Here is a 16,471-nt window from a genome sequence, read left to right on the forward strand (position 1 = left end):
AATTCTTATTATCAATATTATATTGTGGGGTTGATTTCTCCGATGGTCACTCCATAAATAGTTATTATCTCAGGAAATCACTTTTTTATTAATTTCAATTTTTTTCAATGAAGAAAATGACTTTATGAGATAATGTAACAATTAGTTGAGTGACCGTATGAGAAATCAACTTCAATATTATTCCATTTAAACTTATCCCACTCCAATATTACAAATTAAAAATGAAAATCAAAATAAGCACCAAAAGCTTTCTATATTTAGACATATAAATATTTGACAAAACTAGAATACTCCCAAAATACATTAGAGATTACATACCGTAAATTGTTTTTTTCTTGTCTTGGTGGACTGAAAAGCATGGAGTCCAAACAAGGAGGCGTCCAAACAAGGAGGCCATGCATAGTATATCCATGGTTTGGAAGTGGAGTAAATTAGAGTTATATTCATGAATAATCACTTTTCAATCTTCATAATTGAAAATAATTATTGTTATAAAATTTGACAATTTATATATAAAATTCCAGGATGTTATTAGAATAGTCCACCTTTGAGATTTGAAATTATATGAAAATAATTATATTTTAATTACATGGACAAAAAGGGACACGTGAAAGCTATTTATACACTACATTAAGTGCCAAAAAAAGTAGCCGCTGAGATGATTCATTAGTCCACTTGGCACATATGTCAATATCAGCTATGTAGCTAAGTATCGTTCTATGTTGATGCCATAATATTCTTTTACTTATTTTAAAGAAGCACTGCACGTTCACTCTAAGGACCACTACCTCGGCCTACCACAAGTCCACAATTCAGATTCAGATGGGAAGTTTCAATGTTTTTTTTTTCCTTTTTTGGAATAGTTCCAACTTCCAAGTAACAACAACAACAACATTATAATCTCAGCAGTGAGGTTTGGGAAGAATGGTGTGTGCGCAGCCACCCATACCTTGTGAAGATCGAGTAGTTGTTTCTGACAGACCCTCGACTTAAGTAAAACATAACAAAGAAAATTAAGAAAAAGAAATATAGCAGTGAAGAAGCCACGTAAAAAATAATAGAGAAAAAAATCACAGCAACAATAAATAATGCGATAACCGAAGAAAAGGAAACACCATGTAATAGGACTACTAATATTTAAGAATATAATAGGAGAGTAATGATAATAATACTGATAAATGAAACTAGACAACGTTCAAATAATAATACTGATAAAGAATAAAATAGCCGAAGAGTAATAATAATAATATTTTCTCCGTTCATTTTAGAAAATCAAGAGATAATTTATCATATTATACATACTTTACCCTTATTATTAACTACAATCATTTTCTAATGCACTTCCCAAAACAATGAATTTATTATATTCAAAAGATGACATAATAAATTCGTTATTTTATTTATTACTCTTTAAGAGGTGTGTCAAATTAATATATGATAAGTAAAAATAGACCGGGAGTAATATTTCTACGATAAACGTTTTTAATATTGAGGTATAGTAAGTTCACTTAAAATTTTGGACCTTGACTTAATTTTTAGTCCACAATACTTATTAGTTACGCCCTCCGTTTCAATTTATGTAAACCTATTTCCTTATTAGTCTCTATGAAAAAGAATCATCTTTTTCTATATTTAAATGCAATATTTATAATCACATAAAATATGTGACTCATTTAATATCATAAATTTAAAAGTTTTTCTTTTCGTCTTTAAATTTCATGTCTAGTCAAATAAACGGAGGGAGATTTCTTCTAGAACAAAATACAAATGGAAAGGGCATTTTATAACAGTCAACTTTGGTCATTTGTATAGAGCAGCAGCCCACCGTTTAACACGACTCTTTTTCTTTTGTCCTCTCTTGTACTATACTTTAGCACTTTTCCTACTGTGATACCCTATATAACAAAAGCAACTGATAATATTTTTTTAGTCCCACAGCCATAGTTGAATCTCACAAATCACAAAAAAAAAAAAAAAAAAAAGTAGCACCAAAATCTTGAAGTAGAAAAAGGGTGTTGCTCTACTGTGTTACTATCTTGATCTGTAGTTTCTGTGTTGACTGGTGAGAACCTTTTTTTTTTTGCTTCAAGAACTTGTGTAAATCCCTTGTTTGTTGTAAAGTTTTCATTTTTTTTTTTGTTGATTTGGTCATTTGGGTTTTGATTTAATGTTGTTGGAGTTGATCTGTAGGTTTTTTGGTGACAGGTGAGGACTTTTTTTTGGCTCTGTTATGATTTTATTACTTGTATAAAACCTTGTTTTGTTGTAAAGTTTCATTTTTTTTGTTGATTTTGTGATTTGGGTATTTGATTTAGTGTTCTTTAAGTTGATCTGTAGGTTTTTTTTTGTTTTTGTTTTTGCTCTGTTATGCTTCTGACACTTGTGCAAATCTTGGTTTGTTGTAAAGTTTTCATCTTTTTGTGATTTTTGTTGATTTTGGTCATTTGGGTATTTGATTTTGTGTTGTAGTTAATCTTGGTTTGTTGTACAGTTCTTTTTTTGGGTAATTTTTTCTTGATTTTGGTCATTTGGGTATTTGATTTAATGTTCTTTTAGTTGATCTGAAGTCCCAGATTTGGAAATGACAAAAAGTTCTTTGCTTTTGATTTGACCATCTAAGCATCTGTTATGATATTTTTTCGATCCCCTTTTCTTGTTTCCTTTTGTTTGAAAGTTCAAGATTTCTATTCTATTTTGTTCTCAGAGGAAGTATTGTCCTTTAATCTTTTGGTTGAAGGGAGAAATGTAAAGTCTTGATGAAGATTGAATGGCCGGGGAAATCCACCTATTTGTTGTTCTATATTTCACCTATATCCTATGTAGCTCGGAATCTTAAAAATTGTTGCTAGGTGTGTGTCTGATTCTCTAAAAGTAGTCCTCTTTTTGGAGGATCCGATACGAGTACGACAACTTCTTTGGGAAGTTCGAGCAACATAGAGCTGATATAGGTGTTTCTATCTGTCTGATTTTTCTCAGGAGCTGTTTGTTGATTGTCAAACCCTAAGGGTGTGTTTGGTATGGAGGAAAACATTTTCGAGAACTTATATTTCAATTTTCTCATGTTTGGTTGGTGAAAATATTTTGGAAAGCATTTTCTCTAGGAAAACAAGTTCCTTAAAAATGAGGAAAATGACAACTAGGGGCAGCAAGTTTCACAAGTGGCATTCCACACTAATTGTCTCCTCCCCACCCCGTATAGGCCCCATAGCCCCATCCCACCACCCCTATATCTTACCTGCTCCTGTAGTGTTTACCTAGATTATATACTAGTGCTTTTGGGACAATATTTTCTGGTAACTTACCAAACACACACACACACACAAAAAAAAAAAAAAAAAAGAAAAAGAAAAAAGAGGGTAAGAAAACCACTTGTTTTCCTAAATGACTTCATACCAAATACACCCTAAATGTTTGTTCGTACAGTTAAAGGATACATGGAAGTTCATATTTGTTTTAAATCAGTACCCTGCCTCTAAGCTCTAAATGTATAAGTAATGAGTGTGGTTCTAATTGCCAGAGTTTTCTATAATGGTCCTTCTTTTTGCTGTACATACATGTACTTTCTTGGTACAAATCAATGAAATTTTTACTTATCGAAACTCGTTTCAGAATGAGTTAGTTATATTTGCTACTGAAAAATGGTAAGTTTTGTCCTTTTGAACAGATATATTGAAGAAATGGCCAACATAGACATAGCTGGAATCATGAAGGATCTACCAAATGATGATGGCCGTATCCCAAAGACCAAAATTGTTTGCACTTTAGGGCCATCTTCTCGAACAGTGCCCATGCTGGAGAAGCTTCTTCGTGCTGGCATGAACGTTGCCAGGTTTAACTTTTCCCATGGGACCCACGAGTACCATCAGGAGACCTTGAACAATCTTAAGATTGCTATGCAGAATACTCAGATTCTGTGTGCTGTCATGCTCGATACCAAGGTTTGATTTTAAAGTTTATTTTAGCTTTTCTGTTACTTTCTCCTTAAATTATTTGCCGTGTTTCTCTTTTAGACGCTTCTTAAGAAAACATTAATTAAGAGGGGTTTTTGACTGTTTTACCTAGTGTATGTCTTTAGATATAATCTCTCTTCATTGAATATATCCTTTATTTATGTGCCATCACCCCATAATTGAGGTGTTTGTAGTCTTCAAGAACAACTACTACTAATGGTAAAATGAGAAAAAATAATTAATTTTGTCTTGAACTTCTAAATTTACAAATAATTTGAGACAACTATTTTTGGAAATCACGACAAATAATTAGAGACGGAAGGAGTATTTTTCTTCTATTTCAACTTAGTTTTTGTGCAACTGGTTTGCCATTTTTTTTCTTTTTCTGTTTTTGTTTGTTGTACTTCTATAAGAAGATGTTTATGTGCTAGTATCTTGAAATTCCGAGGAAGGTAGGGTTGTTTTAAGTTGTTACACCACTGATCTTTTAAGTTCACTATTAAGACGTACCTTCTTGGTTTCATAAACCAAGTAGTACAATGTTCTTTAGAATTCGTCCAAGATGGAAGTCAAATGTTGGGAAATCTGAATTATCTTTGTTCAAGTTAGCATTTGTTTCTACAGTACAATATTTTTTAGTTTGATAAGTCTTCTGTCTAGGGAAATGGAACAAAAGGAAGTACTTTTGAGGTGATAGTAATTTCAGCGTGGTATTTGCTTGAGGATATACCTAAACCAGGTGTAGTCAGCTAAATTAGGGTATAATTAGAGTAAAGTGAAGCTGATTCACACAGAAATACACGTTTTGCTTACAGTTTCATTGGCAAGGATGCTACTTTTTGCTACTTGTCTCTGAGCCTCCCCACCATCCCTTTTTTGTGTGAATTAAGTTTCTCAAACTGGTATAGTAGCATTTTATGGTAACATACATTTCTAGCCGATTCAGGCAAGGGGTAGAGCTTCCATGGAAATGAATCAATTTCTCGTGGTGGTTATTATGTATACCTGATACATGACAGACATGGAGGATGAACTTTTTACTGCATTAACTTTCAGTCTCAACTCTTTTACTGTCTTTTTATTCACGACTTTGAAATCTGAAGGACCACGTTTCCTACGTAGTCTGGAAGGGCTTTATGTTTTTTTATGTGGTCCTAAGCAATGCCCTTCTTTAGTGGCGGATAAGTGCAATATCTTGTTTCTAGGTTCTTGATGATTAATGCATTTGGTCATAGAATGGTGCTATCATGACAAAGTCAAGAGTACCGGTTTAAGACCATTCTTTTATTCTGCATGTGCGACAATTCTATAGCTTGAATTTTCTTAAGAGATGTTGGACTAACGTACATATTTATGCAGGGGCCTGAGATTAGAACTGGTTTCTTAAAGGATGGGAAACCGATTCAGCTTAAGGAAGGTCAAGAAATCCTTGTATCCACAGACTATACCATAAAAGGAAATGAAGAAATGATCTCAATGAGCTATAAGAAGTTGGTAGTGGACTTGAAGCCTGGCAATACCATCTTGTGTGCAGATGGTACAATAACCCTTACGGTTTTGTCAACTGATCCACCAGCTGGTACGGTGAGATGTCGCTGCGAGAATACTGCCACCTTAGGAGAGAGGAAGAATGTAAACCTTCCAGGTGTCGTTGTGGACCTTCCAACACTTACAGAGAAGGATAAAGAAGATATACTAGAGTGGGGTGTTCCTAACAACATCGATATGATTGCTCTTTCATTTGTCCGTAAGGGTTCAGACCTTGTCAATGTTCGCAAAGTTCTTGGCCCACATGCCAAGCGCATTCAACTAATGTCAAAGGTATGCAGAGTCATTTATAGCCAGTTTGGCCAAGCTTCTAAAATCAACTTATTTGTAAAGTGCTTTTCAAAAAAGTTCTTTTGGTGAGAAACAATTTGTGTTTGACTATCAATTTGAAAAACACTTTTGAGCAGCAATTAGTGTTTGGCCAAGCTTTTGAAAAATGTTTTTGAGTGTATTTTTCAGCTTCTCAAAAACAACTTCTGCTTCTAGTCAAGTTCACTTTTTCTCCTGCTAAAAGCTTGGCCAAATACCTCAACTTTGAAAGAAAAAACCCCTGTTTTGGAAAGGAAAAAAAAAGCACTGTTGGCCTTGGAGAAGCTTGGTCAAATATGCCATTAGTCTGTATGTTTTGTATGGTTGAATTTTTTAGGCATATGCATTGTTAGGAGAGAAGAACATAATACATGGCAATGGATTGGGTTTTCTAAATTTGCATGTTAAACTTCTTCCCAAACATGTCTTTTCATTTATCCTTCCCTTTCTCTAGTTTTGGTTTTCTTTTGGAGAAATTGACATAAATAGCCGCCCGCCAAAATAATATGCAGGAAATGTATAGTTTTGTATATTAATGTATGATGTGCATTTTTTTTTCTTTGCCATGATTGCTTGCCGTTATTTCTTTTTCTGATCTGCTTTGATATGCTTTTCCTTGAGCCGAGGGTCTATCGGAAACAACTTGTCTACCTCCCAAGGTAGGGGTAAGGTTTGCGTACACTCAACCCTCCCTAGACACCACTTGTGGGATTACACTGGATATGTTGTTGTAATAGTGTATATTTTTTGTATATTTGGCCGACTGGCCAAATGTGTAATTTGCCCTTTCTTTTGGGGGGAATGTGGGAGAGATTTTGGGATGGTGGATGATTCAATGTGGGGAGTCAAATGTCTATTTTACAAACATTTTGACTGCTAACTAGTTTTATGGCATCCACTGATGTTTTGATAAACTAAAATTGTCTTGAAGGTTGAGAATCAAGAAGGGGTTGTCAACTTTGACGAAATTCTTCGTGAGACTGATTCTTTTATGGTTGCTCGAGGTGATCTTGGAATGGAAATTCCAGTTGAGAAGATTTTCTTGGCCCAGAAAATGATGATATACAAGTGTAATCTTGCTGGGAAGGCTGTGGTAACTGCCACTCAAATGCTTGAATCAATGATCAAGTCTCCACGACCCACCCGTGCTGAGGCTACTGATGTGGCTAATGCTGTCTTGGATGGCACTGATTGCGTTATGTTAAGTGGGGAAAGCGCGGCTGGGGCCTACCCTGAGCTGGCGGTAAAAATCATGTCACGGATCTGCATCGAGGCGGAGTCTTCACTTGACTATGCGGCTATCTTCAAGGAAATGATCAGGTAGGGGTGTCAAATGTGGGTGGGTTGGGCTGAATTTGAGTGGGTCAAAACGGGCTGAGTTAATAAATAGCCGGCCCAAAAGTTACTTGGGCTGAAATGGGTTGGACTAAAAAGCGGGTCATAACTCATCCCGCTCAATGCTTACCAAGTGTTAATCTCTTTGTTTGTTCTTTTTATAATTTTTTAGTACCTGATAAAACTATTTTTTTCTTTATTATGGCTATATGTAACATATCAAATAGAAAAATGTCGTCTTAAAAATATTTTAACAAGATAAATGGGTTAATTTGGGCTGCATATTAGCCCAACTTTTTGATGGGCCGAGCTATTAACTTGGGGGTTTATGTCTTCATGGCCTAATTTTGCTACCTCTATGAGCAGGTGTACCCCACTGCCAATGAGCCCATTGGAGAGTCTTGCATCATCAGCCGTCCGTACGGCCAACAAGGCTCATGCAAAACTCATTGTCGTCCTGACACGTGGCGGGAGTACAGCAAAGCTGGTTGCCAAGTATAGGCCTGCTGTTCCTATTCTGTCAGTGGTTGTACCTGTTTTGACTACAGATTCTTTCGATTGGTCCGTTAGTGACGAGACACCAGCTAGGCACAGTTTGGTGTATCGGGGCTTGATTCCAATTCTTGCTGAAGGGTCCGCGAAGGCAACTGATTCCGAATCAACTGAGGTGATCCTTGAAGCTTCTCTGAAATCAGCAGTCACGAAAGGGCTATGCCAACCTGGTGATGCTGTCGTGGCACTTCATCGTATTGGTTCTGCATCCGTTATCAAGATTTGCATCGTGAAGTAATCGTCGTGTCACAAAACTTCGATTCTTGAGCCCCAACTGGAGCTCAGACTGATTTCCATTCTGCTTTCTGGTCTTGATAATGCATCAATATGCTGATTTTGTCAGTGTCCTAGGATTACTATGTTTCATGTTAATTCCATATCTGCTTCAAACTGGATTTCAAATAAATATGTTTTGGTGCAACAATACATGAGGGGAGAAAGATAAAGATAGCTTTTAACTTTCTTGAGGAATTTTAAATGTAGTACACTGGAAAGGGTTCCATTGACAACTGATTTACAATTGTTCCAATGGCTCTTTTTCATTTTGGATATCAGTGAAAATTGCTACTGTATTATCTGCTCCTATATTTGTTACTCTATTTATTGGTTTATCTATAGTTACAAATGTTGACACGTAAAATTCAATATCTATGGAGCCTGCATTTGTACGGCATAATGAAAAATTTTCTGTTAATATCGCCGGAGGAAAAATGTTACTCTCTTGATTTATCTTACAGCTTGTCTGGATGGTTGTTACTTGTTGGGATTATATCATTTTGTTACTTTTAACACAATGTTTGTTTTGATTACTACTTAAATTTTATTGCATTAGTAAATTCGTTGCTATGTAATGATGAAAAGTGTCATTTTATGTAACAACTGATTTGGTGTAATCGCTACTTTAATTTGTCCTTATTTATTATTCGAAATAGGGTCAAAAATATCTCTAAGAAATAACTCACAAATATCCTCGGTTAACCTTTGGTCTGTAAATGCTCATAGCCTCTCTTTTCTTGGCTCAAGTATACCCTAGAAGTATAATTATTAAAAAAGTATAACTAATGGACTAGACTGACATAAATTTTGGACTTTAATATAGCCACGTGGTAAGCTTATAACCTGTCACACGACTATTTTAATCAAGGGTTATATCAGTTAAGTGAAACGTTTAAGGAAAAGCAAATGATAGTTTAGACAAATATTCTTATGATTAATGTCAGAATTAATTTAACCCGAATATCATTCGATTTTCATATTTTGTTGAATACGTATTTCCTTTAAAGTCATATTGTCTTCTTACGAAACTTGTGCTTTTCTTTTTTCTTTTCCCCAAAAAAGACAAGAGGGAAGGGCATAATTACATTTTTGTTGTAAATATCTCAGAAGTGGATGTACATTAATTATCTTGTCATCATCTTGGAATTCATACGTGTAAGTTTTATGAGCTTCACTTGGTGACTAATCCTTTGTATGTTGCTCCTATAAATAGGAAGCACACATGCAATGTTGAGAAAGGAAGGAAAAAGGAATATCAATACAAAGCAATAGTTACGTACTGCCTTACATATTTCATCATTTAGTACCTTTTGTACTTTATAAATTAAGTTAGTCTTTATTTTATATCACGTTATCAAGACTTTGAGGCTGTTATCTCAAGCAAATCTTTAAAAGCCTCGAGGTATTGATTTTTTTTTTCTCCTTTACTAATGGCAAATCTTACTAAGCGTGAATTTGTAGCCTTAGATATATCGGCGATAGCTATATGTCTTGGATTCTTGATGCCGAGATTCACCTTAACTTAATGCGATAGTGCTGCGTACACCATCAAAGATAAAATACGGCATCAAACCAAGGCACCGTGCCAAGGCAATGATATTCCTCCGCCATCATCTTGATGAGAATTTGCAAATGGGAATATCTCACGGTTAAAGATCCTCTTATTTGTGGAATGATCGAGAGATAGATATGATCGCTCGTTACTTGGGTCATACTTCCACAAGCACGTTATGATTGGCTCCATTTAAGGCCGCAAGATTTTAAATCGTTAAGGCATATAATTCTCCGCAATGTTTAAAATTATTTCTCCTGAAATTATGTGGTGAAAATATCACCGATCATGATATCGCCGGAGAAAACATTCTCCACTTTCCCGCCTCGAGTATGCTCACCTGCAAAGACAGCATCGAGAAATGAAGTTCAAGAAATATTGTGAACTCATTGCACATCTTTTAATTCTTTGCTGAACAACATAACGAATTATTAATGAAAAATCATGAAAGTCGACCCATTTGCACGCCCATTCCGAAAGTGAACGAGAGCAAATTTTCGCCATTCTAGGCGTGGAAGTGGTCGTGGCTCCGGTCGTGGTCATGGTCGTGGTCGAGGAAGGAATTTTAATCATGATTCTCGTCTTGCACCAAATAATACCCTTCACCGCATAGCGTGTAAAAGGAAGGATGAAAAACGTAACCTGTGCAAAAGAAAAATTCGTAAAATAAATGCTTCCGATGTGGAGGAAAGGGGCACCGGTCACGTACTCGTCGTACGCCAAAGCACCTAGTTGAACCATGTCGAGGCCTCCCTCAAAAAGGCCGAAAAGAATGCCGAAGCAAATTTCATTTTCGAAGATAATGTTGAACTTATGCATCTAGATGTGTATTTCTTTGAACAGCCTGAAGGAAAAATAGATCATCTGATCGGCGATGGATCTGTAATAACTTAGATATTTCATAAATGTCGTTTATATTAGCTAATATGGTTATGTTTTCATAGTTATGTAAATAGAGTGTGTGTAATGCTTTGTTTAATAGTAATGTATGTTATAAAGCGTATGTAATGCTTTGTCTAATCATAATATCTACTTCGATGTTTACTTTGTCTATTCTTTCGTTTTGAAGAATATATGGAAAATCCTCGAACATTATTTGGATCAATGACCATCATGAAGATATTTGTGTGATTGATAGTGGAACAACGCATGCTATATTCAAAGATGAGAAATATTTTTCTCACTTGCGTAGAAAAAGGGAAATATTAATACAATTTCTGGCAATTCGAAATTAATTGAAGGCTCCGGAAGAGCTACTATATTTCTACCTAAGGGGACGAAACTTATTATAGAAGATGCATTATTCTCTTACAGATCCCTAAGAAACTTGTTGAGTTTCAAAGATATCCGCCGTAATGGGTATCACGTCGAGACATTAAGTGTAACAAATGATGAATATCTTATTATTACAAAGAATGTCTCGGCCGAAAAATATGTTTTGGAGAAATTACCAACTTTGTCTTGGCTCTGTACTATGCGTAAATTAGTACAATTGAAACGCACTCAATCGTAAACCGAAGTTTAACGATTCAGAACTTTATGCTTTGGCATGACCGGATGGGTCATCTGGATTGATAATGATGAGACGAATTATTGAAAATTCAAAAGCATATCCACTTAAGAACACAGAAGATTCTTGAAAGCGTTGAATTTTTCATCCGTGTCGCTTGTCATCGTGAGGGCAAATTGATAATCGGCCATCACCAATGAAAGTTGACGTTGAATCTCCCGCTTTTCTAGAGCGTATACATGGGGATATATGTGGACCTATTCACCCGTCTTGTGGGTCATTCGTATATTTATGGTTCTAATAGATGCGTCTTGTGTGGTCTCATGTATGTCCTTATATCGTCTCATGACTTTGGCGTTTGCGAAGTTATTGGCACAAATAATACGCTTATAGAACTGGGTTCGTATTATCCTATTAAGGCTATACGTCTTGATAATCTTTGGAGAATTTACATCTGAGCTTTTGATGATTATTGTTTATCGGTTGGGATAAAAGTTGAACATCCCGTAGCTCGTGTTCATACCAAAAGTAGCCTCTTTGAGTCATTTATTAAGCGTTTGCAATTGATAGCAAGACCATTACTTATGAAACACAGTTGCCTACCACCGTTCGGGGTCACGCTATCTTATACGGCATCACTTATTCGCCTCGCATCGAGTCATTATAATAAATACTCCCCAATCACGATTAGTATTTGGTCATGAACCAAATATTGCTCATCTCCGAATCTTTGGTTGTGCTTTGTGTATGTGCCGTAGCACCACCACAACGCACTAAGATGGGCCCCTGAAGAAGGTTAGGAATATATGTTGGGTTTGAATCACCTACTATTATTCGCTACCTTGAACCATTAACGGGAGATTTATTCATCGCACGATTTACGCATTGTCGATTTGATTAAACAAATTTCCCACAATTGGGGGAGAGAGAAAGAAGAAACCAAAGAGAATTGCGTGGAAAGTTTCATCACTATCTCATTTTGATCCACGTGCCCCTATATGAGCGGGAGATCCAAAAGATCATCCTTTGAAAATAGCAAATCAAATGCAGAGACGAATTTGCGATGTTGAAAAGAATAACTAAGTCGCATATCCCCGCAATGTGCCTATTCGAATTGACGTTCCAAAGGACAATACTAGTGTCATAGCCTGCGAATCTCATCCACGCCCGAAGCGTGGTAGGCCGATGGGCTCCAAGGATAAAAATCCTAGAAAAAGAAATACAAACAATGATCGAATGACACTATGAAAGGATCTCTACGAAGAGATTCAAGATCGATTAATCTGATATTTTTGAAGAAGTCGGCAAACCCGAGACTCCGGTGAGTAAAGAACTATCATTAAGTTTCTTGATGATGAGGTCAATTTGAATCATTCGAAAATTGTGGTGAATAGTGTTTTTGCATATAATGTTGCACTAAATATTATGAAAGGCGGTGAGGATCGGGAACCTCAATCCGTCGAAGAATGTCGACGAAGATATGATTGGCCAAATGGCGAGAAACGAATTCAATCAATTGAATTCACTTGCTAAACGTGAGGTTTTTGGACTGTAGTCCAAACGCCTAATGGTGTAAAACCGATTGCCACAAATATGGGTCTTTGTACGGAAAAGAAATGAGAGAAATGAAATTGTACGATACAAAGCACGCCTTGTTGCTCAAGGATTCTCTCAAAGACCCGGCGTTGACTATGAAGAAACGTATTTTAGGCATGGATGCTATAACATTTCGATACCTTATCGGTTTAGCTGTATATGAAACCCTTGAAATACATCGATGGATGTGGTTACGCTTATCTTTACGGCTCACTTGATAATGAAATTCTTTATGAAAATTCCCGAAGGATATAAAATGCGAAGCATTTGGTTTAAAGTCTCGGAAAATGTATTCGATCGGTTACAAAGATCATTATATGGTTTAAAACAATCAGGGCGCGTGTGGTATAATCGCCTAAGTGAGTACTTGATAAACAAAGGATATATAAATAATGCCATTTGTCCATGTATTTATTAAGAAAACAAAATCGGGGTTCATTATACTTCCATTTTATGTTGATGACATAAATCATTGGAACTCCGGAAGAGCTCGAAAAGGCGATTGAATATTTGAAGGAAGAATTTGAGATGAAAGATCTCGGAAAGACAAAACTCTATCTTGGTCTGCAAATTGAACTCTATCTTGGTCTGCAAATTGAACATTTCACAAAAGGGATCTTTATCCATCAATCTGCCTATATAGAGAAAGTTTTAAAACGGTTTTACATGGACAATGCGCATCCTTTAAGTACTCTATGGTCGTTCGCTCACTTGAAGTGAGCAAAGATCCATTCCGACCTCGGGAAGAAAACGAAGAGCTACTTGGGCACAAGTACCATATCTTAGTGCAATAGGTGCACTTATGTATTTTGCTAATGCTACAAGACCTGACATAGCATTTTCTGTCAATTTGCTAGCAAGATATAGCTCTTCTCCTACACGGAGGCATTGGAACGGATTAAGCATATATTGCGATATCGAAGTGGAACTAGCGATATGGTCCGTTTTATATAACAAAGGTAGTACGGTATCTTGTTGTTGGTTATGCGGATGCGGGTTATTTATCGATCCACATAAAGCTCGATCTCAAACGGAGCTATCCGTTTACGTGCGGAGAGTCTTGCTATATCATGGCGATCGACAAAGCGAGTCTATTTGCGTTGCTACTTCTTCAAATCATCTTTGAGATAATCGCTATTCATGAAGCAAGAGAGAATGTGTGTGGTTGAGATCAAAGTGATACATTTCATCCGAGAAAGATGTGGCTTGAAGTGTGATACAAAAATACCCACAATATTATATGAAGATAATGCGCACATGCATAGCTCAATTAAAGGAGGTTTCATAAAAGGGATAGAACTAAGCACATTTCACCAAAGTTATTCTTCACACATGATCTTGAAAAATGGTGATATTGATGTACAACAAATCCGTTCAAGTGACAATCCTGCGATTTGTTCACCAAAGCTTTGCCAACTTCAACTCTTGAGAAGATGATATTCAAGATTGGAATGCGAAGACTCCAACATCCGAATCGTGGTCTTGATCGGGGGAGTAGAATACGCGCCGCACTTTTTTCCCTGTATGCCAAGGTTTTGTCCCATTGGGTTTTCTTGGCAAGGTTTTTAATGAAGCGACCCTCAAAGCGTATTACTAGATATGTGTACTCTTTTTCCTTCATTGAGGCTTTTTCCCATAGGGTTTTTCCAAATAAGGTTTTAACGAGGCACATCATCTATTAATGGACATCCAAGGGGGAGTGTTGTAAATATCTCAGAAGTGGATGTACATTAATTATCTTGTCATCATCTTGGAATTCATACGTGTAAGTTTTATGAGCTTCACTTGGTGACTAATCCTTTGTATTTGCTCTATAAATGGAAGCACACATGCAATGTTGAGAAAGGAAGGAAAAGGAATATCAATACAAAGCAATAGTTACGTACCGCCTTACATATTTCATCATTTAGTACCTTTTGTACTTTATAAATTAAGTTAGTCTTTATTTTATATCAATTTTTTATTTTAACTATATAGAAGAGCCGGTTGGCTCAACTTTTTCGTCTTCCGTTCCATTAAAACAAAAGTGTGGGCCCACATTAAACACCAACCAATATTAAAAAAAAAAAAAAAAAAAGGGAAAAAAAGTGGAACCCACCATCTCCAAACTCACGGGAAAAAAAAGTGGACCTCATATTCACAAAATCAAGCAATATTAAAAAAAAAGTGAATCCCATATTAAAAAATACACAATATTCATGTAATTTCCAAAGTATCTCATTAAATCAATAATGATGAATTCATTGTCACATGCGTATCAACCCATTAGTGGGAACAAATGAAATTATTATACAGCAACATACTTAAAATACACATTGTGTGATCAATCTCAAAATAAAAGTAAGATACACTCTGTCTGTGACACAATGTTTCATGAGATGCCTAACCTGGAAAAGAATTCTTAGCTACCCATCAAGGGGTAATATTATCTAGAGGAAGAAAGAAATTATAGAAGTGTCTCTGTTTTGAATTCCACCAGTGTGTATGTAAGACAGTTTTCCAACTCGACCTGAGGACTCGGTTGAGATGTCAACTACTAAGGCAATATCTTCTGGATTTGCTTTATTGAGGAAAGTAATACAGTGGGGGATAAGATGTTTTGGACACTTGAATCTATTCCACTGTGAACATTCAAATATAATACTTTGTTTTTTCCTTCTCTGTCATTTTTTATTTCTTTTTTAAAAAAATTAAATTACATTCTCTCTCCCTCCTGATCAGCTGTGAATTTTGAAATGGGAAGAGATTAAGTTATAAATTGTTTTTTAAGTGCAGAATTACTTAAATTGACGCTTTATGATGAGTTTTGCTTCTATACGGTCTAAGAGAACATTGTGCTCTAGAACAGTGTAATATGTGAACTTCATTTGTACATGAAAAAGAAAGGAAATATTCACTTAAATCATTGAATGATTTGTTGTGATTCTAAACCTCATAGGAGAAGTCAAAGAATATAACACTTAGAAACTCAGATATGTACCTCTTGAAAACAAACATAGAGTATCACTTTGGGAATTTTTTTTGCTGGTGATAATTTAATTACTTTTTCATTTTTTCCTTACTCTAATAAATGTGAAAAAAGATTAATGTCATAAAAGAAAAAATAATATTAAATGGAGATCAAATAATTAATAAAATAATTAGTGAAATTATAATTCTAATTGACGTTTCCTTAAAAAACCGTGCAAAAGATAACATGACAAGTAATATGAGTTAAACCAAAAATATTTACTAAAAATAAAAAATAGAAGTTCTTCATTTAAATAGAAAATCAAATTTCTACTTTGTTTCATTTTAAACATGTAAAATTAATATAATAATTTGAATTAGAATTATCCAAATCAAAATTTGATAAAAAAATAATAGGTATTGTTTAGGTCCAATCTACATACATTAACAATAGAATATTTTACACATTTAAATTAATCGAATCAAAATTTAAAGTATCAACTGATGCTTAAATATTGCTATTGTTTTATCTCAAAGAGAGAAAAAGAGTTTCCTTTTAAATAAGTCTTCTCTTTTAAAAAGTATTAATAAATTTTTGACAACTTTGTATTCGTAGCAAATACTAATACAATAAAATTTTGGATACGGAGCACAAATTACAATGTTATATTAATCGTGTTTTGAACATAATATATGTATTACTTTACTACTATATAGAAGAACCGGTTTATAGAGGCAAGATCGTCGTCCGTGTTCGGTCCCCCTTTTTTATTTAAGAGCAAAAAAATCCTTTGTGGTCCCACCCACTTTTTTATTTAAGGGTAAAAAAATGACATTTTATACTTTATATTACCAACTCTTCTAAAAAGTAGATGGAAATACTTTATTATATTT

General features: G+C 35.2%; 1 protein-coding gene across 1 annotated transcript; it reads left to right on the forward strand.

Moving 5' to 3' along the window:
• Positions 1–1,825: 1,825 nt before the first annotated feature.
• Positions 1,826–8,118, forward strand: LOC132060058 (pyruvate kinase, cytosolic isozyme). Its single transcript, XM_059452917.1, has 5 exons — positions 1,826–2,062; positions 3,665–3,938; positions 5,310–5,771; positions 6,739–7,127; positions 7,509–8,118. The coding sequence occupies exons 2-5, from the start codon at positions 3,678–3,680 to the stop codon at positions 7,930–7,932; spliced, it is 1,536 nt and encodes a 511-aa protein (XP_059308900.1). The 5' UTR covers positions 1,826–2,062; positions 3,665–3,677; the 3' UTR covers positions 7,933–8,118.
• The last annotated feature ends 8,353 nt before the right edge of the window (positions 8,119–16,471 follow it).

This window comes from Lycium ferocissimum, chromosome 6 (genome assembly GCF_029784015.1).
Source record: "Lycium ferocissimum isolate CSIRO_LF1 chromosome 6, AGI_CSIRO_Lferr_CH_V1, whole genome shotgun sequence".
Taxonomy (NCBI): Eukaryota; Viridiplantae; Streptophyta; class Magnoliopsida; order Solanales; family Solanaceae; genus Lycium; species Lycium ferocissimum.

Excerpts from the sequence above, each read along its gene's own strand:
- LOC132060058 (XM_059452917.1), top strand. The coding sequence starts at position 3,678 with ATGGCCAACATAGACATAGCTGGAATCATGAAGGATCTACCAAATGAT. Across the intron at positions 3,939-5,309 it reads CTGTCATGCTCGATACCAAG|GGGCCTGAGATTAGAACTGG; the intron begins GTTTGATTTTAA and ends ATATTTATGCAG. Across the intron at positions 7,128-7,508 it reads ATCTTCAAGGAAATGATCAG|GTGTACCCCACTGCCAATGA; the intron begins GTAGGGGTGTCA and ends CTCTATGAGCAG.